The sequence below is a fragment of the Cimex lectularius genome, unplaced genomic scaffold, assembly GCF_000648675.2.
Source record: "Cimex lectularius strain Harlan isolate CLEC.00 unplaced genomic scaffold, Clec_2.1 scaffold143, whole genome shotgun sequence".
Taxonomy (NCBI): Eukaryota; Metazoa; Arthropoda; class Insecta; order Hemiptera; family Cimicidae; genus Cimex; species Cimex lectularius.
This window is the reverse complement of record NW_019392714.1, coordinates 818,007-843,654: the sequence shown is the minus strand read 5'-3', so window position 1 is coordinate 843,654 and position 25,648 is coordinate 818,007. Positions and strand designations below refer to the sequence as shown.

At 32.9% G+C, this 25,648-nt stretch overlaps 4 protein-coding genes across 11 annotated transcripts in view; 2 read left to right on the top strand and 2 right to left on the bottom strand.

Annotated features, from left to right (window-relative positions):
• Nucleotides 1-7,340, bottom strand: part of LOC106672770 (endoplasmic reticulum-Golgi intermediate compartment protein 3) — a 13,447-nt gene extending 6,107 nt beyond the window's left edge. For 2 of the 6 annotated variants that reach the window (XM_014404446.1, XM_024226490.1), the window contains exons 1-7: nucleotides 6,025-6,230; nucleotides 1,335-1,496; nucleotides 1,140-1,256; nucleotides 1,046-1,071; nucleotides 876-979; nucleotides 645-807; nucleotides 519-576 (exon numbers count right to left, since the gene is read on the bottom strand). In XM_014404446.1, the coding sequence (XP_014259932.1) occupies nucleotides 519-576; nucleotides 645-807; nucleotides 876-979; nucleotides 1,046-1,071; nucleotides 1,140-1,256; nucleotides 1,335-1,496; nucleotides 6,025-6,130 (736 nt within the window). In that variant the 5' untranslated portion in view covers nucleotides 6,131-6,230. Of the gene's footprint in view, nucleotides 1-518; nucleotides 577-644; nucleotides 808-875; nucleotides 980-1,045; nucleotides 1,072-1,139; nucleotides 1,276-1,334; nucleotides 1,497-6,024; nucleotides 6,231-7,316 lie in introns of those variants that run through there. The other 4 variants (XM_024226489.1, XM_024226488.1, XM_014404448.2 and 1 more) reach the window with 4 other exon arrangements.
• Nucleotides 6,333-19,511, top strand: LOC106672768 (tubulin-specific chaperone E). 2 transcript variants are annotated; one of them, XM_014404443.2, is made up of 11 exons: nucleotides 6,333-6,681; nucleotides 17,110-17,316; nucleotides 17,380-17,568; nucleotides 17,636-17,821; nucleotides 17,891-18,041; nucleotides 18,098-18,228; nucleotides 18,294-18,408; nucleotides 18,657-18,788; nucleotides 18,851-19,007; nucleotides 19,058-19,263; nucleotides 19,319-19,511. In XM_014404443.2, the coding sequence occupies exons 2-11, from the start codon at nucleotides 17,120-17,122 to the stop codon at nucleotides 19,409-19,411; spliced, it is 1,557 nt and encodes a 518-aa protein (XP_014259929.1). In that variant the 5' UTR covers nucleotides 6,333-6,681; nucleotides 17,110-17,119; the 3' UTR covers nucleotides 19,412-19,511. The 2 variants fall into 2 exon arrangements, with proteins under 2 accessions (XP_014259929.1, XP_014259930.1); XM_014404444.2 differs by lacking the exon at nucleotides 6,333-6,681 and adding an exon at nucleotides 16,189-16,328.
• On the bottom strand, nucleotides 11,009-25,648 carry LOC106672772 (glycerol kinase-like). Its single transcript, XM_024226485.1, has 11 exons — nucleotides 25,542-25,648; nucleotides 15,264-15,582; nucleotides 14,078-14,336; nucleotides 13,802-14,019; nucleotides 13,631-13,740; nucleotides 13,255-13,357; nucleotides 12,978-13,088; nucleotides 11,968-12,224; nucleotides 11,702-11,907; nucleotides 11,335-11,466; nucleotides 11,009-11,271 (listed from the first exon to the last, which is right to left on the bottom strand). Exons 2-11 carry the CDS (start codon nucleotides 15,336-15,338, stop codon nucleotides 11,207-11,209), a joined length of 1,536 nt encoding a protein of 511 aa, XP_024082253.1. The 5' UTR covers nucleotides 15,339-15,582; nucleotides 25,542-25,648; the 3' UTR covers nucleotides 11,009-11,206.
• Nucleotides 22,813-25,648, top strand: part of LOC106672765 (EH domain-binding protein 1-like) — a 52,248-nt gene continuing 49,412 nt past the window's right edge. The window contains exon 1 of one of the 2 annotated variants that reach the window (XM_014404434.2): nucleotides 22,813-23,114. The gene's annotated coding sequence lies outside the window, so the exon portion shown is untranslated. The remainder of the gene's footprint in view (nucleotides 23,115-25,648) is intronic. The other variant, XM_014404435.2, reaches the window with a different exon arrangement.

The window sequence follows — 25,648 nt, the reverse complement described above, 5'->3', positions numbered from 1 at the left end:
ATGCAGTTTTGTACAAGCATACATACAGAACATATTGAATAATTAAACTTGGTATTTTTGTGGATTATACTATATGTATAACTATGTACATATATTAAAAAATAGTGAAGTATATATTTTTATGTCACAATAAACCGCCAACAATAGAATAAAATAGCTTTGATAGGTATACATATATAAATTTTGCAGTAATAACTAACAATACAAGTTATTTGAAATTTCAAAATGGAGCCCCCCCCCCAACTAGTGATTATTAAATTAAAAGTGTCTTCAAATTGCACTGAAGGCTACTTTTATTTAAATTTTAACTTAATAATCGATAAACCAATATAAAATCTAAAAATTGGATAGAGTATTAAAAATTATACTCCTAGTTACTTCATGTATCAATGACAAATTAACAATATAATATGAAATCTCTGTATATGTTATACTGATATTTTTTGGACATATGAGACATTATATTATTTGAAATAGAATCATAAAAATATTAGAATAGTTTGGCCTATTTTACTTACCATGAATATGTTTTACTGCAAAGGTTTGCCCAGGGGCCACATGGAAGCTCCCAGCTACCTAAAACAAAGGAACATTTATAAAAATTGAAAATGGGAAAGAACACTTAAATGCGGTAGTTTCTTTACTCTGTTAACGCTCATGGTGCCGTATATCTGGCAGCCTTCTTTGAATGCATTCTCTATTTTTTCGACAGAAGCAGATGATTTGCACTGTTCAACTTTTGTCTCGGAAAAATGCCATCTTCGCTTTGCATAAGCTTCCCTTACATCTTCACATTTATTACAACACCTATGAACAAACATTAAAATAAAATTTCAATATTTAAAAAAAATTATAATAAATGATAATGTCAGTACGTTATGTTCATTTTTTCATGATTGTTTGCATCTTCTGCTCCGTAACAACTCCCACACTTTGGTGTAGTCACTTCTACTGATACAGGTGTTGTCGTAGTTGTACCCTTGATTGTTTATTTTATCTAATTAAATATTGAAATCTGAAAATTAGCTTAAAATAGTGCACTTACTTTGATTACTTCTTTCTTCGCCAATTCTACATTTCAAATAAAAAATTTATTTATTTATTACATTTATCCAAGGCATGTCAATAACGTTCATTACCTTCTTTCTTGGGCTCTTGAATCGGTGTTCCATCTAAATCTAATCTACGCTTATAAATGTTGTGATCAATGTGTAAATGCTGTTCTCCTGAGGCATCCATGGCATCAAGCGATATATCTATTCGAACATGGACATACTATAAAACAAAATTTGGGCGTAACTCGAGAAGAAATAAATAATGTGAAAAAAACTCACATGGACACGATATCCGGGGAATGATAAAGTCAAAATTTATTTGCAACTTTGGGTTCCTAGATGAATCGACATATATTGATTCGACTGTTTGCTTTCCTGTACAATGTTCATGCAACCGCATGCCTGACAGTAGAAAAATACTAACCCAGCATAATATAGAAACTAAAACAATTGTAAGCTTCAAAATCAAATATTCCTGAGACAGTTGATGACTTTAAATAAATTAAATACCATGCCATGACTTAATTAAATTGAAGCCTCATATATATAAAATGTTTATTAATGTTTAAATGTTTTACAAATTTTTGTGTAATCTATTGATTCAAACTAAGAAAGTGCTAAGTATTTCAAATTGATTTAAATTATTAATATTTCAAAAATCCAATTTTTTCTATCAAACTTGAGGAAGAAATGCAATTATTTTTAGTAAACCCCAATCGAAATAGATTTTACAAAATCTACTGCATGTCTGTTTTATCATATCTGTTGAATGGTTAAAAAATTTGTATTAAAAAATAAATATATATTTTTATATTTCTTCTGGATTTTTCCTTTGGAAATATTGCGATATGATAAATTAATAAGTTTCTATCAGCAGAAAGAATTTCATAGAATATATGTTGTACAATTTTGCCTTTATTAATTTATTACAGTTCTAATGCTGTGAGGAGTCTTATTCCTGTTCTTAAAGCTATACAATTTTAAAAACATATAAAATTTCTTTTGGATAATTTNTATATAGTTGGTAATTATATTATATATGTTACAAGAGATTTAACATGTTGACCATCATTGTTTGTCAAATTGCCAAAGTAATTTGTTTATCAATTTGTTTTTTACACTCTCCTGTTGTTAACAAAACTTTAATTATATTATAGTTATATAATAAAAGTTATATAATGTAAAAATGATCAGAAAATCCTGAAGTCCACGCTAAAAATCACACCTGGTACCACTATATGACAAATGCCTCAACCGTAATGATAAACCTTTGGATGTTTTATTGGTCTTCGCTTCTTAAAATAACTAAATAAAACTGCTTACTGTTAATAATCATAACTATTTTTCTAAAATTATCATAAAAAATGTATTGTGTATTTATTAACATTAAAATAAATGCAAGAGGAAACATTTATTTGAGCTAAATGAAAAACAGAGTTTAACCGTTGTTTAAATTTCCTATTTAATTAAGTTTATTTAAATTAAAGAATAAATTATTTTAACTCTCATTAATCTTGAATTTATCCATACTGGGGATTTTATGCGTATGATATATTTGCTACTTTTGGGTCTAATGATCAAAAACCATTCTGAGGCTTGGGGACCACGGTGGCCAAGCGGTAAGGGCCAAGCTAGCAATTCTGGGTTTGAGTGCTGGCATAGCTCACTTTTTAATTGATTACAGTATGAAAAATTATATATTGTACAGTGGTATGTCCCCTAGTTCACGACCTATCTAGACCTTGATGACCAAACTACCTACAGGTTCATCATCTCGCAGATTTAACATATTTTATATCAAATCTTTATTATATAAAAAGGATTTTTTCCCTGCAGACCACTAGAGAAAATATCAACTTATTTATGTTTATTATGGGCTAGTAAAACCTTATTGCTATTCTTCACATGCTTTTGAGCAAATGGAGCATTGTGATTCTACATTATTCGCTGCATTATTCAATATCATTTAATAATAGTATATTACATTGTCTAACTAGCCATCCTCTTGTTGACACATCAGGTGTCCGGTATGCACCTGACATTTCACCATAGGACTTTGGCGAAAAGAAAAGAAACAACTCTATCTAAACTGTACCATTTTATGAGGTGGCTATGTGCCAGTGCGCAATTTATTTTGTATTTAAGCTGATTAACCAATAATTTTTATGTCTTCGGGCAAACTGCAACCAGGGTGTATTCCAAAACATTCACCCTGCTGTTTATTATTATACTAATTAGACATTCCTCCGCTGATACTTTGCACCACACAACCTCACCCCACTAGTCAAGGAAAAGTATGCTAAACTATACCAGGGTGAAAAGCTTAGCTGACTGCTAGTTAATTGTTATTGAATACACGATCAATAAAAATAAGTAGATTTTCTACCAAATCATGCTAGAAAAATGCAGCTCGTTTCGGCATTCCCCATTCAGCCTCTTTTTAAAATGAGGATTTAGTTGTTTTAAATATTAGTGCAAGCTGTGGTGACCCAGGGAAAGGCTATCCAGAATCACATCACTTGTTCTGCTGTTTCTATCCCTTCCTGGCCAGCTAGTTCAGCCAGGAAAGGGCTTTTTGGACTTTCCTGCAATAATATGAGTAGCTTTTTATAAAAGCCACTGGAGTTTACCAAGGACTAAGATGTGACTCAGGAAAATAAGCCCAGCACTACCACTCCCACCAAAACGGTGTGTTGAGCTATACATTCTTTTCTGTCCCTACAGTTTAAAATTATATTTTTTATGTACATAATTTATTCAATAAGAAAAATAAATTCAATAAAGAAGGGTATTTTGTGATTTTGTCTTCTATTGAGATTCCTTTTGACACACACATGGCTTCCCAGCTCTTGGAAGGAATACCACCAAGGATACTAGTATGAATCAGCAGAAGCAAAATAATTCCTGTCATACCAACTACCTGTTGAGTGACCATTATTATTTTTAAATATTTCTCAAAACAGCAGACCAGGCTACTATGGCAAATACGAGAATCAGATGACAAACTTATTTTTTCTATGAAAAATTTGTACAGCTTGAATTTTTTTTTTATTAGAAAGTTATTTGCACTGCCCAAAACCACTCCAAATTTTACGATTTATTTAGAAACTAAAAACAACCAGTTATTTTTGTGTACCCTCAAACTTCATGTTAACTACATCTTTAAACTCTTCTAACATCCTGATTACCTGAAAAAAGCACAAGGAGAGAAAAATTCAATGTAATTTGGCTGTTCACAATGTTTATTATATCTCTTTTTGTGAAATTTCTAAATTTTTCTCTTTTTTGTGCTTTTTTAGTAAGTTAATGTTGACTTTTACAACGTCTGCATTTTTTTCTGTGTTTAGTGCAGATATTTGTCCAATTTTACTGCTTTGGTTGTTAATATGTTTATTGTCTCTTTTTTGTCTTTTGTTTTATTTTTCTTTCTTTTATTAAGTTAAAGTAGGGAAATGAATTTTGCCCAGGGCAAAAAGTAAAATTACTACGTTAACCCCATTTCCCATTTTTCACACCGTCACCACTTTTTTCCCATTTAGCATACAATTTCTGCATTTGGTTCGATGTAATTAAAGAAAAGGGAATACCACTATAAAGCTTATTGAACAAAGAAGTGGTTATGAGATTTGCCTAACTACCTTGAATTTTTCCAACAAGGTTGCTAATTTAGTTTTTCTTATAAATTTTAAATTCGGCAATTTTTTTTTTAAACAATTAATGTTTGTTTTTTCACTAAAAATTAAATTGAAAGTTCTAGGAGGGTGCATTCAAAAGGAAAATTTAATTCTATTTTCGAAGCTTTTGCTTGGATTTCCCCAAAAATGAGTTCAAGATCTATGGTAGATTTATGACGAAAACTGTAGATAGTTGATTTTTTTTTTCAAATTTAATATCTGTGAAAGGGTTAAGAATCACACCATGGTTTATAGTGTTTTTTGTACCATTTTGGGTGTAGAATGTGCTGGTGAAGTTAATGCTCTGGGTAGAGGATACACTGCAGATTATGTTTGTGATTATGTAATGTTTATAACATTTGGTAGCAATAAAGTATATATTATTACTATTTATTAATTTTACTATGAGCAATACACACACCAAGGTTTCTCACATCTCGTAATGAAAAAGACTTAATTGTGTTTCTTCATATATTATGTCATGATGGTCTATGAATGAGGAATATCAATTACTTCATTTGTCTGAAGTGAATGGCATGGATATAACAATGAATCCATTAAGAGGTGTATCAGAATACAAGTTTACATTGGGGGATTAAGCAACCTAGCAGTCGATAGACCTAGAACCTATCTTCAATGAAAATGAACAAAGTTGGCGATTCTTACAGTTCACCGTGGGAAATCAAATTCCAATAACAACATATGAATATTGTTCTAATCTTGTTTTTTTTAATTTTTATAAATCATGGTTTATATAATCAATTAGTAAACTGAACCACTGGTGGCCGCAACGGTTAATGATACAGCAGTGCTCATCACTGAAAGGTAAAGGCGTCGGGTTTGAATCCAGCAGCCGCTGGATACTTACAAATGGGCTTTTATCAAAAACACAAGTACCTCGAGAGTTGATTTGACCTCTGCTGTTGTCAACCCTCATAAAAAAATAGTAGTTTAAGATACGAGGATTTTATTAAACAGTATTTCTCGATTTACAATTTTTTTCTGTAGAATTACACCTTTTAAACGTTGTAATTGGTCAGAAATGTGCGAGAAAAAGTTATCTGCGTGTGATAATTCCTTAGCACTGGGTTGCAGGTCGAACAGGAATAATTCTGTTTTCCATAGGCAGATAATTTGAATGTCCGACTATCGATTTAGCAGGAATGTTAAAAAAAAAGTATTTTCCCGTTTACTTGCAGGCAAAAGCTAAAGGCACGAATCCGGAGCGATTTTCCATCAGGGCATGACAGAATTGGAAGTCATCCACAATTTTTTTGTCAACTCGTGAAATTTACCTGTTCCCCCTATAAAAGTCTTCTCGTGGAAATGCTGGTCATCTATAGGTTTGTAATAGGCGTCGAAATCCCTTAATTTCTCGATTATTCTGTTCATTGCGGGCATTTGAAGGAAGAAAATCGACACCGGCCACGATTTATACTTTATTGGAGGATGCTAGAAATTTCAAATCGCTGGCAAACGCGGGAGGTTACGCACCGGTTATAATTTTTGACCACAAGTGTCAACGTTGACGCTCTGCTCCTTTAAACCGTCATGACAATTGTCACAAAACGGCGTGCGGCCTTTTTCGCAACCATCATCATTTCTTAAGCTTTTCATTTTTTAATTTCACTTATTTTTTATTTATTATTTAAATTGACTTATACGTTTTGTTTTTGTTGACGATCAAAAAAGCAGTGTTTTCATAGTTAAAACAGGTTGATATTTCGTTATTGTTATATTTTTAACTTGTAAACGAAAGGGAGAAACATTTTTAACAAAGTTTTTGATTTTCTCTCGTCATTTTTTTTTTTTTAACGGCGGAGGCCGAACACATTTTTATCCATATCGACACACATCTGCCCTTTGCCTTTCTTGGACATATAAACAAAAAAAAACTCAAATTCAAGGTATTAACTTTCGAAAAAAGAAAACTTCTCGTCCCCACTGTAAATGTGAGTATTCATATATTTATTATGTCATAACATTATCACAGTTTTTATTTTTATTAAAAATAATACACGTTAAATTGATGGGTACTCGTAAATATAAATAATGTGCCAATACCAGCCCGATTTAAAACTTTATGGTTTATAAATTGTCAAATTATTGATTGATTAGTATGTACAAGCTCTATGTATATGCATATGTATACAAATATGTGTAGGATCGAACATATGACTTCTGAGAATTATCCACTCTGGTGTTTCGATGGTCAGTCCTCGGTCTTATCTGTACCATGGGGTATTGACAACAAGGTCATTTCAACCATGCATTTTTAGTTTAAGTATGCTACTCTCTCTCACTCATTCTTAAATACATTTAAATTAATTATAATTTTTATCTAAATTCGTGGTTGAGATGAAAAAGTACATGCCGCTGCTCTTGCCACTTGTCATCATGATAGCTCAGATGGTTAGGGCAGTGGCGTATTGAACTGAAGATCATGGGTCCGAATCCCGCTCATGACTGGCTTTTTTTTATCTCAACCAAAATCTTAGATAAAAAGTATAATTAATTTAAATAATTAATATGATCAATTATGACTAATAAATATATATATAGTTTAAATACATTCTTTCATACTTACATACCATTCACTCACGTGGGTGGTTGAGTTCTCGATATTCCTCCATCATCTTTTATAAATATAAACTTCTCACTAACTAATTTAATTGAGGATTGATGTGGCACTTGATATTACGCCATCGACACTTGTACTATGCACACATTGATGCTTATAAATACAGTCTCATGAAAGAGATAACGCAAAATATATCTATACCCAAACTTTTGATATGTACAGTAATAAGATTAACTGAAATAAAAGAATCTATATGTACAAAGAGACCACTTGCCATTCTTTCACAATTCTTAGATTGGGTGGAATTCATACTCGCTCTTTTTATAGAACCAATGGCATCCTTCAATTAAGTGATACACATTGAGCAACCTTTATTTACATGCTTGACACTAATGCAAACTTTGACCCAAAAAAAAAAGTGTCATGTGTCAACCGTGTATGGCCAATTTTGAGTAGGGTTAGGTTGATTCTAATGTTGTTTAGGCTCTCGGGGGGCCGCTTTTTCTTTACCATGTACTACTTTACCATATTTCTTGTTTAGCATCAGTGAGTCGGTTTACAATAGTAAAGTCTGTTGGCTTTCGCTGCCTTATGTGCATGTTCTGTGCCCTCCAGCTTTGTCTGCGGTACCATTTCTTCCTCTCTTGTGTTGTCGGTGATAGTAAATAGTAAATGTGTCTTTTTCCCTGTCTTCTTGCAGAATCTCACAATCCTTGTTGAGGGGTGTCAATAATTTTCAAATGTACATCATTGTCAAGATAGTCGTTAAAATTCTTGAGATCTGGGTGAAGCTTGTCATTTCTGATCATTTTGCCCTGTTTATCTTTGCTGTATTAATGTTTTGGCATCTCACAATCTTCAGTTACCATTCATCATCTTCACTGAGCAAAATATATCTGACAGATTTAAATGATCCGAGTGACCACACAACTGATTCTGAACTTTCTTTTTTAATTATTCAGAAATCGTGAGATGCAGTCTGGTGTGATGTAGGTATCAGAAAAACATTTTCTTTCTGATACCTACATCACACCATACCGCATCTCACGATTTCTGAATAATTATCGATTAACGGTCACTAATCACCACACATTTCTTTTTTAATCAAATTCTGCAAGGAGGCTTTTAAATTGTCTGTGTTTTGGCAGCATTTTCACCTTTCTACTCATAAAAGTCATGTTCTTATTCTACAAAAGGGCAATATTAGCGTATGTCTTCTTTACAGGAGAACGTCCAATATTGTACATTCCCTTATTTCTGTAATCCAGTGAAAGAGGAATATTTGTTTCCAAGGTATTCAGTTTGACTTTGCAATTTAGAACCTTCGAGCAGTCTTAGCCAATAAGATAGCTGTCTTAATTTTTGCATCTTTTGTTCATATTAAATTGAGCACATGTTAATTGTGCTAGCATCCCTATGAAATATGGTGTACTTTTCGTCATGGGGTCTGAATATGTATTTAATTATGTGAAGGTATGAGCCTTTGCATTTTTGTGTTTTTTGTTGTGTTTTGCTTTGTATTATTTACCCAGCCTATCACATCATATTTGGAGGATGTCTTGCCATAAATTGAAAATTAGTGCTGTAATCTCAGAGCTATTGTGTTGACTTGAGGCACAACTAATTTCAATATGATTTCACTCTGTACTTTGATACTACATATCATCTGGTTTACTTAATGTTTACTTAGGGACTTGTGTAAAGTCCCTTTGTTGCACAAAACATAAACTATCAATTAAATAACATTAGTTAATAAAACAGAAAATCTATAAGTATAAAATATGTCATTTCGACTGGTTTCAAGGAAAATTTTAAATGTTGGTAGTTTTAGTGTTCAAGATTTCTCTTTTGTTATAGTAATATTGCATTTAGATAAATCATTAAAAATCATAAATTTTGTTACAATATTTGCTTTAATTATTAATGTTGTTCTTGTCTTTGGAAAATCCCTTTGGTAAAGTGGCTTCATTTTTACAGTAAAATGTAAGAAGTGATTATTATTTAAAATTTCAATTAATTATTGTTTTTATCTAATTTCTTGGTTGAGATGAAAAGAACAATGAATTGAAATAATTAATATGGTCAATTACTGCTAAACATGTATGGTTTATTACTTAAAATAATCACATGTATTAAAAAAAAATCTTTCTTAGCTTTTATTTAAAAATAATAACAAAAACAATTTGGTGAATGTAGTTTTCATACATAATTAATATCAGCCTTCAATATTATAAATTAATATTAGTCGTGTTAACACAATTTTTACAACTCAAATGTGCACAATTTTGATAAAATAAACTGAATAAAATATGTAGCATTTCTACTGTAGTTTTACATTGCGGTGTTAGATTGTGAAAACATTATGGTGAGGAATGTGTGGTGATTAGTGACCGTTAATCGATAATTATTCAGAATCGTGAGATGCGGTCTGGTGTGATGTAGGTTTCAGAAAAACATTTTCTTTATCGTGCCATCGTTTCGATCTTTATTGAGATCATCTTCAGGGCCTGGGATTTACATTGTTTACATTTAACAAATACATTTAGGATGTGGAAAAGTGAATTTATATAAAAAAATATATTTTGCATTGTATAAATTCACTTTTCCACATCCTAAATGTATTTGTTAAATGTAAACAATGTAATTCCCAGGCCCTGAAGATGATCTCAATAAAGATCGAAACGATGGCACAATAAAGAAAATGTTTTTCTGAAACCTACATCACTCCAGACCGCATCTCACGATTTCTTCTGAATAATTATGGTAAGGTATGAATAGTTTTGACAGACAAAACCAGGTAGAATTTTCAGAACAGGGGCATCAGGTCGATTAAGCAACAGGTTTATGGAATAGGTTTTTCATTCGTATCAAGAATTGGAAATGTCTAGCCCCACAATCATTTAATTACATTTAAATAAATGTATTATGTAAATTAGGCAAAAATATTACTGTGTATATTCATTTGGCCTAATTTAATGGGTCTAAAATGTATGAAATTAAGTGATAAAACCAATAATTTAGATAACTTTAAAAGAGAAAATATTGCGAAGGAATTTGTACTTTTAAAATAAGAATAATCCATTTCCTTTAAAAATATGTGTAGTAGTAATTGGCCAAAGGGTCAAGTTAACCCGTGAAAATTATCATTATCTAACCATTAGGAATGTGTATAGTAGATAAGCACAGTATCAGATACAGACTCCTGAAAAGGAGGGCATTAATCTAAAATAGGTCTGAACAAATATTTAAAAAATTAAGACTCGGTGATGATCAGTAATAATTTTTTATGAGCGTGGTGGCCATAATGATTAAGGTGTTGACATGGCACTCATCACTGTAATCCAGTAATAATAATATTTTTTCAAAAACACCAGCACCCTGATGGTTCACACAAACTCTTAGTTAAAATACCCTATTANTATATAATGTTTAAAACTACTGCAATACGCAACAGTTAATACTAAGTTTTAAAAAATTCTAATAAAGATTGTAGATGGAACTGGGACAACTAAATCATCAAGATTTTCTATGGTTTCCGATTCATGATTTCTATTAAAAAAACCGATGTTTCAGCTGTCCCAGTTTCATCTACGATCTTCACTAGAAAATGTTTAATGCAGATAAGCAACTTAATTAAAAATTAAAAACAAATTTTGATTAATGGTTAAAATCATATCAACTAATTAACTTGAAATGTATAAAATTGACATTTGGTGAATATAATAAGTTCTATAGTTTTATAATGTGATTTTGCCGACTTTTCTATATAATAGTTTTCAGTTTCCTTTAAAAATGACATTAATTGAGTCGATGAAAATTCTTTTCTTGATAAAACATTTATTAGTGAAATTATTCTTTAAATGTAATATACAGTTCACAGATGAGTTTATTTGGGTCTATATGTCCCATCCCAAACTTTTTTCGATGGCCAATTTCCACTTGGAATATCTGTAATCACGTTCTAGAAAAGACAAAATAAAACATAAATATAACAATTTGTTGATATTATTTTATTATTTATTACCTTCATCTGTTATCTGAGGATAAAAAGTATCACTGGGAGATTGTGTGATATTTTTGAAATCGATTACATTTAAAGCAAGCCCTGCAGCTAGTGCAGCTCCGAGAGCAGAAATTTCTGCCATATGAGGCCTTACTAAAATAATTTTTGTTTATTTTGTAATGTAATTTTACAATTCTATCTCAATGCATGTTTAATCAACATCATATTTTTAAATTTTAATAGAAGTGATTGTGAAATTAATTCAGCCTCGAACATATTAATCTAAATTCAGTTGTTTGTTTTAGTAAAAAAAGTCATAATATAAAATTTTCAGATTACTCAGGCTTTAATTTCGATTTATTTTTATTTTGTACATATTTCATCTTACCTACTGGAACGCCACAGAGGTCAGCTTGAAGTTGCATTAATAAATTGTTCTTTATCATCCCTCCATCAACTTTTAGCTTTGAAAACGAAATATTGCAGTCTTTGTACATAGCCTCTAGTATATCCCTCGTTTGGAAACATATCGCTTCTAAAGCTGCCATTAAAATATGGGCCCTTGTTGTATCTTCCGTGATTCCGCATATCACACTATTCAAATTAGATCGATTAATTCCCTTTTGATTGTTTTAATGAAAAGTAAAGAAATACCCCCTTGCATTTGGTTGCCAATAAGGAGCAAACAGTCCAGAAAAAGCGGGTACAAAGTATACGTCATCAGAATGTTGTACTTCTTTGGCAAGTTTTTCAACATCTTTCATCTCTTCGATCAAAGTGAGATTATCTTTGAGCCAAGCAAACGCTGAACCGGCCACTGCAACAGATCCTTCAAGGGCATAACAAACTGGTGCAGTTTTTCCAAGTTGGTAAGACACTGTTGTCAATAACCCATGAGTAGAATGTGCAATCTTAAAAAAAAATGCAAATTAATAAATTGACAAAACAAATGATTGATGTAACTATAAAAACAACCATTTCTTAAAATTTATATATACAATATATATAGTTTTTAAATAAATATATAGCCACAGGCAAATGCTGTTTTTCCTTGTCTAGATTCTCTTTTTTAAGTGGATTATTTATCTTCTAATCTCGTTTAACTTTGCAATAACAAAATAAACATGATAAAATTTTTTAGATTTCCTGTAATTACTACCCCCCTTATTATAGCCATATACAATTAAATAAATTTGTGTGGTGATTGGTGACCGTTAATTGATATTTATTTAGAAATCGTGAGATGCGGTCTGGTGTGATGTAGGTTTCAAAATCCAACGTATATAAACACAAAATAGCAAAATCTCACTGGCACGCTTGACACGACACGCAAGAATGACACAATTACACAGAAGACAAACTCTTTGAGTGAGTAGAAATACTTTGATTGAATATATAAAATGTATTTTGCATTGTATAAATTCACATTTCCACATCCAAAATGTAATTGTAATATGTAATATATTACATATTAATATAATATAATATTAATATAATATACAAACATGTAAACAATGTTTGTAAATCCCAGGCCCTGAAGATGATCTCAATAAAGATCGAAACATTGGCATGATAAAGAAAAGGTTTTTCTGAAACCTACATCACACCAGACCACATCTCACGATTTCTAAATAAATAAATAAAATAAATTGTTAATGCACTACCTCTGTCCCGGTGTTGCAAAGAAGAAAACACCCTGTTCCATATGTACTTTTGGCCTGCCCCTTTGTAATACATTTCTGCCCTAAGAGAGCTGCTTGCTGATCACCTAAGCACTGAAATACCACAAATAGTTTCAATTATCAAGTATAAGTTTAAATTGGAAGTTAATGTGTATTTGCCTTAGTTTAATGTAAGTTTGTTTTGTTTAGAAATGTATGGTGTATTTATAATTTATATTTAAGAGGAACTCAGTTCACTAATAGGTATGTTATAACTCACTCCTGCTATTGGTGTACCCTTCAACATTCCATAAACGAGTTTACCATAAATTTCCGAAGAGCTGCGGATTTCTGGTAGAAGATGCATTTGAATGTCTAAAAACCTGCACAATCCAGTTTGTTTACCATAAAAAAAAGCATTTGCATTTGGATAACATTTTGTAGGGACTTATTGCTCAATAGGCAGTGAAGCAAAAATTTATTATTCGTGTGATTTTTTTGTAATAGATCTCTCCTAAAAAATATATGAAATCTCTTCCATTTATGAGGAATTAATTATTAACAATGAAAACATTCAAAAATACTTTCTGCATTTTAGTAGTTAATTAAATTGTATTGTTTCAGCAGACAATTAAGTCGAATGGATGTCTCATTACTTGCACATTTTGGGATCCCATTGTAGGGTTGATAAGTTCATGAGCATTGTCCGACTTGCATTTGTGACATCTGTTATATGTACTCCTCCATTTGTGCCTCCTGTTAGGTTCTTCAAACCAGATGAAAAACAAATAAATAATTATAAAGAAACAAATTTATAAACAACAGACCCATATGAGCCAGGAATCCACTGTTCCAAACAGGAGAGTATTTCTTTCCAAGGCCTCTCTGACTGGCTGTACGTTATCAAGGAGCCACCTCATTTTCAAAGCACTGAAATATGGCGACATAGGCAAGCCACAAATCTCTTTAAAATGATCTTTATTCTTGGAGGGCACATTTTCAAGGAGATGATCCAATATAATTGTCGTCCTCGTGTCACACCATACTGTGAACAAATTTAAACAAATAACCATAATAAAAACTGCCAATCATGAAATTCTCACCTAATGCATTGAATAGTGGCTGTCCTGTTTCTTTATCCCAAGCGATTGTTGTTTCCCTCTGGTTTGAAATGCCAATTGAAGCAATGTGTGAAGGATCGATACCCTCTGCTTTGAGCCTTTCTACTATCTTTTCCAAACAGTTTTTGACCTCCCTCAAAATAATTAAAGGGTCCTGCTCGACCCATCCTTCTTTCAAACAAATGTTTGTTAGTGGGATTTGATGTGAAGCGATTGGTTGAAATGTTTCTGAGCTAAATACCTACAAGAATCTTTCATTTTAAATGATTGTTTTTAAGTTTAGTTTGTTAATTAACTATTTGCCATGAATGGATAGATTAAAATCAGCTTAGCATGTTAGTTTATGATTAATAACTTTAAATAAAGGTTCATTTGCTAAAATTAAAGTTCTTTTTATTTGATATTAAAATTTTAACTATTGCATGAAGATGAATTGACATGAAGATAATACTGATTAATGTGTTATCAACTTTATTTCATGGGAATTAAAGGATCATCAAATTTTATATCAATGCACACTAATCAGCAATGACACTTGATTTATTCTTTAAGGGAAAACAAATAAAAGACATCATTTATTTGAAAAAGAGGATAACAAAGATCATATTAAAATTATATTTCTTCCTCCTGTTTAATTCCTTGCATTTCAGAGATTTATTGAATTCAACATTTTTTTAAATTTGTGTATATATTTTTTCAAAATAATTATTATTCTTTCTTTGTTGTTGTTGTCCTTCCTTTTCTTTGTATAGATAAAAATTATTCTGTTATTTTTTAGGCCTTTTTGAAGGCAGAATTTAAATGAAAATAGAAAAAAATAAATAAATTTTTTCATTTAAATTCTATCTTCAGAAAGGCCAATGAAATTAACAATTTATTTAAATTACAATATAAATGTATGCCCATTACAAACTTTTTAAAAGTTTTCAATTCAAATTCAATTCAGTTTAATAATCAATAGTTTATAGCTACTTTACAACATAAAAATGATATCTAATATCATTTGAGATTAAGAATATTAACTCAAACTCTCATTCAGGCATATAAAAAAATGTTGAAATGGCACATATTGAAACTTCTGATTCATTTTGTTATGTAAATCATTGATATGAATGCAAATTTTTCAAATAATTCAAATTCAGTAATTCATTTTTGCCATTGTACTCACCAGAAATCTGACACTGCTTGTACCTGCGTCTATTGCACCCACAAGAGGGGCAAAAGACAAATCATTCAAACTCATTGGAATTGTGAAATCAGGAGTCAGAATGAGCCAGGGTTTCGAGGCCTCGAAGTCTTGCAGTTGACTGAAACAAAAACTTCTCCCTCCACAATTTCCAAGCCATGCCTCCAACCAACCTTGAAACTAGTTTTAATTGTTTTGGCACTTTTATTTATTGTCGTTGTATATTTGCGTATTTAAAGTGATTTAGCAATGTTCTCTTTCTCCCTTTTATTTTCTTTTCTCCCTTTTAATCACTTATTTCCTACAACAATTTTTGTTGTTGTTATACTTCGTTATATAAAGTTTTTGTTATATAATGTCAAGCATTTGCATAAAATTGACTTTTAATATCAGGTTTTATCTCAAAGAACTTTTGTAACGTTAACATCTTGCCTACTAACGTGACATTTGTTTATTATCAGCTAGGCTGACTGGCTATCCCAAATAGGGAAACATTTTTATTATGCAATCTGTCTAAAACAAATTTCCTGAAAACCTGATATATAGTGTTATTCTTTAATTGTTAGGACATTACTCCTTTTTTATTCTAACAAGTTATCACAAAACATACATAATACATACACATAATTAATAATACTCTTTAGGTTGTACTTGGTCCAATAACCGTTTTAAGAGCTTTAACAGGGTCATGATAATTTGCACGGAATTGGGGAAAGGGGTTGTTCCGATTATTGATTCATTTGGATTAACTGTAGCTTTTTATTGACATGACACTTGTATATTAAACATTTTATTGATAAATTCAAAATTATAATTATTATGTACATAATATGATATATTGTAACTTCCAATTTTAATTATTTATGTAGTTGTAAAAGAGGAAAAAGAAAGCTCTACCTTTTATGCATCTCAGCAACATGACTTCCTCACTGCTCTTTAAGTTGTACTTGGTCCAATAGCTGTTTTAAGAGTTTGAACAGCTTCAGCAGATGTTGTTGAAGGGGAAAATTCTTCATCAAGTTCTCTTCTGCTTCTTCATTAGTAGCAGTATGCATGATTTTTTCATCAGTTAAAATTCCTTGGTTTGCTATTTCTTCATTACAAACACCTGATGCTTATTGTTGATCCTCAGATTCAGTTTCGGTCATGTTATCTTGGGTCAACTGAATGGCAAGTGGGCTAAGGATAATGTCATTTTCATTAGATGTAGGGGTATCGTCAATAGCAACCAAGTTTGGATTAAGATTTTTCCAAGATATTTGAATCAAACGTGGTTAGATGAATGACCCAGCAATTTGCTGAGTTGAAAATGACATCTTTCAGATTAATTTTCTTTCAAGCTGCCACCAAGGCAACTCCACGTTGATTGACTGCAAGAGTGTTCGAAAGTAAAATTTTTTTAAAAGCACAATTTCTTGCTCTGTATTACATTCTGGTCCATGGGTTGAATACTGCTGTCATGTTGAGTGGTAAAAACATAGCAAGGCATCCATAGTGTTTGTGTTATTGTGACCCTGCTGTATTTTGTATGTTAAATAAATTTAAAAAAATGTTATAAAAGAAATAATATTAAAAATATATATGTGTATTATAAAAGTTCTTGCAATTGGTTTATGCATTTAAGCTTCTTCAGTTATTATGGAACTTGAACTATTTAAAATTATTTTTTTAAGCATACAATTTAAACTGTTTTAAGAAATGAATTAGGTTATGTAGTCATTGTAGAAGATGATATATCTCATCTCCATCAGATCCATCTCCAAAAAATGCCCAATTGATGATGATTCATCCACATATCTACTTTTTACAGCGTTGTTTTGCATTTCAGGTTCTAAAGGATGGTCGTATGCGGAATGGAGAATTTCTGCGATGTGAAAGTTGGAAGTAGGATTCAAGTTGGAGATCAAAGAGGCACTGTTCTTTTTGTAGGTCCAGTTCCTCCTACAAAGGGTCTCTGGCTGGGCATTGACTGGGACGACCCACGCCGTGGCAAGCATGATGGCGTTTATGACGGAGTACGATATTTCCAGGCAAGGTATGAGTATCAAATTAAATTGTGGTAATAGTTAATATCTCATTTTCTCTCTTCTGCCTTCAGATACAGCACGTCTGGGTCTTTAATCAGGCAGGAGAAAGTCCAACAAGGTCAGACTATAATTCAGGCCATCGAGGAGAGGTATGGGGGGCCTGAGCAAATAATGGCCACTGAGGAGAAAGAGTCAATACAGAGGGCCTTTAATGCACCTTTGTTTGAGATGGTCGGCTTTGAAAAACTCTCCAGTGAAAAGTCTGTTTGTGCACAATTACCATTTCCAGAGGATTTTATGTCAACAATGGCAATTTTTTGTTTCAAGCTATGAGACCCTTACTATAATTGGGGTGAGGGAGCACCGAGTTAACTCGGCCGGGGAGCCTGGAGAACTTGCCAAGCTCTGCCCGCTAGTCGTTGAGTTAGATCTGTCGAGGAATCTAATAAATTCATGGCAGGGGATTAGTGAAATCACGTCACAACTGCCTTATCTCAAATTTATGGATGTTAGGTAAAAAAATAAAAGTAATATTGATAACATTTAGTTTACTGATGTTAAACATTCTATTTTTGAGTTTAGTGAAAACAGGCTGTTTTATAATGGATTGAACTTGCACAAACTGAAGTCTTCATTTCCCAGCCTCAAATACCTAGTCTTGAGCCGGATGGAGTATACTTGGGATGATATTTTAAACTGTGCTGTGATGTGGCCTCAGATTGAAAAATTACAAGTAAATAAAAATTTGATCGATGTATAATGGTTGTTTGATATAATTTTTTTTTTCAGGTTTCGTTCAACAGGATCACCACATTAAAGGCTCCTCCTCCCGATATTTTCCATGGTCTGAAACTGCTTAATGTCGAAGGGAACAACATAATCCATTGGGAGAATCTTGCCCAGTTGGGCTACTTACCTAGGTATTTTTGTTTTAATATTTATTTCTGAATTGTTCTATTTCTACAATACAGCATCAATTTTGCAGTTTGGAATGTCTCAATGCTTGCAACACAGGCCTTATTAGTATATCTATAGATGATAGATGTAAAACATTCCCATCTTTGAAATACATTCTCCTGTCTGGAAACTTCATAAAAGAGGTGAGAATTCATTTTTATGTTTTTTTTCTTGTGCAGATCGAATGTTAAACACTTTAGTTATAACCATGTTAACATAAAATGTAAATAATAGAAAAATCTGACCTCTCCTTAAATCATAGCTATCTTCATTTTGATTAAATAGGTGATAAATTGATTTGAAAAATAAAGCACATATTTTTCTATTAAAATTTGTATAATTATTGCTCAAGAGATAGAAGAAAGCATGTTTATAACCGACACCTTTTTAGTGGGGCAGTATCAGTGAACTGGACAAATTGCCAGCTCTAGAAGAACTCAGATTTAGGGATAATCCTGTACTTGAAGGCATTCAGCGGGAGACAGCTAGGCAAATTCTTATTGCAAGAATATCCAAATTGAAGGTTCATTCAGTATTTGGCCTTTATCGTTGTTCTATTTTATTTTATTTTTTTAATCATCGCAGATTTTGAACACTCAAGAAATACCACTGGATGAGAGAAAAGGTGCTGAATACGATTACATCAAGAACAATGGGCGGACATGGCTCGAGACGACTCAGGATCCGGAAGGCAGGAAAGCATTCCTTGCTTTACATCCTCGATACGAAGAGCTTATAAAAAGTAGGTGAAGTAATTGTGATGTTTCTTTTTCTTATATTTACTTTCCACAGAATACGGAGATATTGAGGAATCAGAAATAGCAGTCAAGTCTACAGCGTTGAAAAGTAGGCTGATAGAAGTGAAATTGCAATCAGACGAGTGCTTGCTTATAAAGAGGCTCCCACCTGACATGTCGATTCAGAAGCTTGTCACACTTGCACAAAGACTGTTTTCAACCGGATCTGTTGAACTAAAATTGACACTTCATAGCGCAAAGGTACCCCAATGGTATACAATTATTCCGAATTAAAAATAACTGTTTTTCTTTATAGAATTCAGAATTGAAAATCCCTCTGGATAATGATATTAAGCAACTAAGCTATTACTCTGTTGAGGAAGGAGACATAATAACGGTTGAATGGTAGATAAGAAAACAAATTGCCAATACGGGCTACATTACTCAACATACTGTGATCTCACATTGTTATAAGGAACAAAATATATAATAATTGTTAATAATAATAATTTGTATATAAAGAGATATATTCATTCCAACATCAGTTATTTTTACTATACGCTATATATAATTAATTTATTTTTTAACGCCACTTTTTAGCCTAATGTTGTTATTTTATTTTCAATTATTAATAAATTGCTCTTAACAGTAGACAATTGTTACAATTTCCAGCTTTCCTATAATAAAGCTATTTATATACACTGAGAGGCAAAAAAAAAAGTATCCACTCTTAATATTTTTCATTACCTATTAGACAATCCTTCATTGATTAATCTTATAACAATCAACAGCCAACATATTTGGTCCATTTTAAAGGATTAGAGGCAAATAATATACAGATAAAATATACCACTTGTTTACAATTGGATTTTGTAAATAAATCTTTGAATAGTCAATATTTTCTTGGTTGGTTTTTCTGTAAAGCCTCCTTCTAATGTTAGAGGTTTGATTTTTTTAAATTTGTACTATTATTAAGTTGTTTGGGTGATGGTTTTAAGTGATAGATTCGGCTAGAATATAGACATTGTTGGAAGTTGGAAGAAGTCAAGCATATGTCAACAGGGTGATTAACGTTCCCAGAACAACTGTCTGAAGTGACTTCCATCGCTACCAACATACTGGAAGGCATGAACTCAAGAAGGCATGGATCAGTTCGCTATCATTTCACATCTCAGAGATGATAATTTTATTATTTCTAATGTACTCTGTAATCAACATTTTACTGCTATTGAGATCAAACTGACTTGTACAAATTAGAAATATTAATATCAGTATGCGCTTTATTAATTATGAAGACTTTCAGAAGCTGGATTATGTGCGAGAAGACCTGCCACTGGTCGAAAACTTTTAACAAGGCACAGAAGAGCTTAAGTTTCGCAAGAAATCACATCAATTGGTCTGAGCAAAATTGGACTAAAACCTTGCTTGCAGATGAGACAAGGTTTTCTTACGGCCAAGAGAAGGAGAGCGATATATCCCCTCAACAGTGTCACTCCGGAAAAGCCATGGAGGTGGTAGAGTGATGGTTTAGGCAGGTATTTCTATAGAAGGTCACACAAACTTGATCTTCATCGAGTGTTCCCTTACAGCTGCGCGATACATTGAAGATGTGTTATCAGAAGAAGTTCTACTAATTGGTGACAGTTTTATTTTTATGTGAGGTGTTTAGTGACTGTTAATTAATGATTATTTGGAAATCGTGAGATGCAGTATGGTGTGATGTGGGTTTAGATGTAAATGTAGATGTAATTTCAGGGTATAGTATACTGCGCCCTTTAAGAGCTATTGTATCCCCCGTGCTCTGCCTAAAGCACATCGGCAAGTCCTATTTCATCAAGAAACTTGATTAACAGGCCCGGTTTCAGTGGTTGAAGCTCTTCTATGGCCACATTATACATCCCAAAACATTTCCTACTGCGGGCTAGTGGCTCCACAATTTGTTAGTAGATGTGTTGGTGTCACTTCTGCCTCTTTGCAGAATCTGCATGTGCCATTTTGGGTTATTCCACTTAAGTGTCCATTTAACTTGCAGTGTCCTGTTAGGATTCACAGTTTATTCCTGCTTCCCTTGAAACATTCTGCAATTTCTTTCCTTCCAAAACTGGTTAAAAGATTCTTGGATTGTCTGTGTCCAATGAGTGAATTCCATAGTTCCCTCATTTTCTTTTTGTCCTTCTGCCTGAGATACTCGTTAATAGTGTGGGTTCCTATGCCACAGAAGGGTTCAGGTCCTGTCAGCGGTGTAGCAGCTCCTTGCCTTGCAAGGGTGTCCGCTTTCTCATTTTCTTCTACTCCCATGTGTCCTGGGGCCCAGCAGAGTCTGACTGTTCTGCCTACCTAATATGTTTAGCTTGGTTTTGCAGTTCAGCACCATCCTTGAACTATTTGAGCTTAGTGATTTGATGGCTGCTGGCATGATAGCTATATTATTGTTTTTGTACCCTTTACTTAGGTTGAGTTGGGTACATCTTTCAATTGCATGAATCTCAGCTTGGAAGATACTGGTGTATTTTCCCAGGAGTTCTGAGTATTTGGTTCCAGTCCAAATACTTCTGCCCCTGTACCTTCTTGTGTTCTAGATCCATCTGTGTACCAAAGGATGGTGCCATTCTTAAAAGAGGAGTTTCCCTCTCGTTCCCATTCTTTTTTGGTACCTAGGTTTATTTGGAAGTTTTGATTAAATTCATCCTGTTCATGTCGTCTCTCAGAGCCATGAGTATCGGTTGGTCATTCCATAGTTAGTTGCTATCTCTCCATTTTTGTTTTATTCCTGTTGGAGGTTTCTCTTTGGTAAAATTAATGGTTTTCTGCGCTGTCCTTATTACCATGTGGTGTAAGGGGATTAATCCCAGTACTTTTTCCATGCTAATTGCAGGACATGTTCTCATTGCTCCCGTTATGCAGATGCATGCAAGTCTCTGTATTTTTGTGAATTCTTTCCTGTGATGTAGGTTTTGAAAAACATTTTCTTCATTGTGCTAACATTTCGATCTTTATTGAGATCATTTTCAGGCCTGGGATTTATAAACATTGTTTAAATTATACAAATACATGTAAGATGTGAAAAATGAATTTATACAATGATAGAAATTTTAGATTCAATCGAAGTTTTTGCACCAACCCAAAGTGTTTATTTTCTGTGTAGATGTGTCATACGACGTGTTTTCTAAACCCACATCACACCAGACCACATCTCACGATCACCAAATAATAATTTATTTTTATGCTTGACGATGCAAGGCCACGCCCAGCTTGAATTGTTGATGACTAGTTAGACTTAGAACGACCTCAATTCAAAGTTTGGAGTGGCCAGTATGTAAACGACTTAAACCCTACACAAAACCTTTTGGACAAGTTGTCAAAGAGAGTAAAAAGTTGCCTAGTTTTATTTGCAGTAATTAAAAAAGGCGCTGATGGAAGAGTATGAAAATATTCAACATATGCAAGCGGTGATCAACGCAAGAAGAGGAAATAATCTGTACTGAATTGATTAGTTTCTTCGTTATTTCCGTAGCATTTTTTGTAAAATTGTTTTACTCAGTTGAATTGAATTTTTTTATTTAGCTATATCTTATAATTTTTCTTTAAAAATATCCAATAAAGAACAAAAAAAATTATAAGTATGCAAGTATTTACTAAAATAATAATAATAAAAGAAAAAAGTTAGATGCATTTCGCCATCTTCAGTTACAATTAAAAAATACAAAACACAAGCGACCGCATTTTGACTGGAATGCAAACACGATATTTGTGATAATTAAATTAGGAATATTTTAATTTGATCAAATTCACCACCTGTCGGAAGTCCTTTTTTCCGTGTTCACGAACTTTACAGATGCCATCTATCGGCGCGCTCCGGGACCGGTGGAAACGCGACAATCGCGCTGTCAAGCGGCTAAAATGCCGCACAATATTTTGAGTTCTCGACCGACGGACAGTCCGCTGGAACAGGAAGGAGGTGCAAGTATAGATCACGTTCTCGTCCACTCACTTCCATGTCAAAGCCTTCCAGTTGAAGGCTTTCTCACCGAGTCGTCGGCGTTCCGCGTGCAGTGTCAAGTGTAATAAAAACAAAGGGGTGTACAGAAATACATAAGGATACGCAGCCACAGGTAATCCCTAATTTGAGTTCTTTTATCAAAAATCTTTCTAGTATCGACTTAGCATCGCCCTCATATCCGACGAAACCTCCTGTTCACAGTTTTTCTTGTCGTTCCCATACCGTTCGACGTGTTTTCCAGGTTTTTACCGTGCCAGGGAGGGTTTGGGGACCTGCCTAATAGAAATGTCAGGTCCTTCCTTTTTGATCAATACAGCTTTAAAGGTTATATGCACATATATTAGCACACTTTATTTCTCTCAGTTAACAGCTTAGTTTACATTCACAATTAAACCTGATTGTTTATTGTTTTATAAATCGTTCTTCGTAATTCACCGAGAATGTGTTTTGAACATTAGATCGAATTTGTTAACTTATTATTTCAAGCGGCAAGACATGTTCGCGGGGATTTCAATTTGGATTTCAAAACGGTATAAAGGACGTTCTTTCTAAATCCAGGTGCAGGGTTCGAGCTCAGGAAATGGGCTGCAGCTGTGCCTCGGTCCAGGAAAAAGTCGCCCCGTTCGATGCCGTGTGTTTTGAATTTGTGATGTTTCTCAAAAGGCGATTCGCGACCGGGTTTATTGACATTGGGGAATGAAGCGCACTTCTCGTGTCTATTTATAAATCCTGCTCCTGTCTATGCCGGGGGGCCACTTTCTATAAACGGCGTCCTTTTCGCCATCGGGCGACATCCTCAGAGAGCCGAGGGATCTTGCAGTTTCTAAGAACTATACATCTACAAACATCTTAAGTGCACTTTCCTAGGAAGCTGTCAATCAAAACAAACCGACTGCTGGCAAAAAAATTGAGCAAGTAACAACTTCCTAATTCTCCACCCTTAGTTATGAGCTGTATGTTCTAATTTCATTTGTTGCTTATATTGTTTACAAACTGTTCCCAACATAAGACAGCTGATCAACAATGATAGAGCGTTGTATATAAAACTATAGATCCATTATGAAACTTAGAAGAATATTCTACCTCGTGACATACATTGCACGTTTAAAACAGCTGACGAATAATTTAATTTTGACACACCTCATCGATATACTACTGTATATTTCCCATACTGTGTGTACGTGCATCAGTAATATTCTACCGGATAACATATTTTACATGTATAAAACGCCCGACAAATAATTATTTTGTATGGATGACAAGGGGACGACCAGGTTGGTGGGACACGTATTTGACTTTTTTTTGGAGATTTTACACTCCAAAATATCCACCACCTCTTGCAAATAGGCCCTGGTTTCGGAAAAAAATGAAAAAGATAAATCAACAAAATTACAATGTTATGTAATAAAACATTGTAATATTACAATACGTGGTACATACGTCGTTAAAATGTTTTTTTTTTTTGCATATTCAACAAACATTCTGTAAGCAAAGTAGGTCAGAAAATGGTTAAAACTTGGATTTGACCTCATGGTCTTAATTCTAGCGTTATAAAACCCTTAGATACCGACTTTCCCGGAAATCTGTGTAAATTAATTTTTTGACTGATAATTTCGACGACCTCTGCCTGACTGACATTCCTAATGTAACAACTAACATAATTTTTCTCAAAAGCTAGAGTTCCGATTTTCATGGTCGATAATTCGTTGTCAATGACAATAAATTGTCCAGTGCAATTTTATAACTGTGTCAAACATTAAAATTGGGCCATTGTTTCCATTAAAAAAACACGAGGTTAATTTCCGACAAATAATTTTACTATTTTGTGTATTTTCTTATAGAAATCTTTTAATGGTTCATACGTCGTTAAAAAAAGTTACTTTTCTCTACTTTCAAATGGTCCCTTTAACATTAAGATCCTTTTAGCCTTGATTACTTCTCAAAAATCTGAAAAATTTTATGGAATTAAAAAATCGATAAATTTAAATTCAAACAAAAATTTATATTTAGGACCAAGGTTTTGATTGAAATGAAATTCGAATCCCGCTCGTGGCACAACTTTTTTCATTTCAATTAAAAACCTTACATAAAAAGATTAATTTCTATGTAGTGATCTCTCTCTCCTCTCTCTCCTCTCTCTCCTCTCTCTCTCTCTCTCTCTCTCCTCCAAATATTTGGTTTTCAGTCATTATTTGGTTATTGATAAACTTTGATAGCTTTTACTATATTTTCATATCATTTACATATATAGGTATAGTTAAGTTGAGCATGTAGAACGGCGAAATAAAAATATTAAAAAACGGAAAATTTCAACTTACAAAAAACATTTGCGAAACCAGGCGGATACCTGTCCGATATTTTGGTGGGTGAACAAAAAAATTGCTTCAATACACAAAACCCTTTTTTACGTTACTTAGAAAGAAATTAATGTATTTTTTAATTTTTTTTTATTTGTAACCAAAAACTTTTTATTATTCTTTCCCGGATGTTATTTGCATTACTTGAAAGAAACAACAACACATGGATAAAACGTACTTACCCTAAGTGTCACGAGTACAGGCGTTCGTATCGGTCATAATTGTTCCTTTTTTGTTGAATAAGGAAGGCAAACGTGGTTTCATTGCCTACTACGGCGAAGGATTTTAT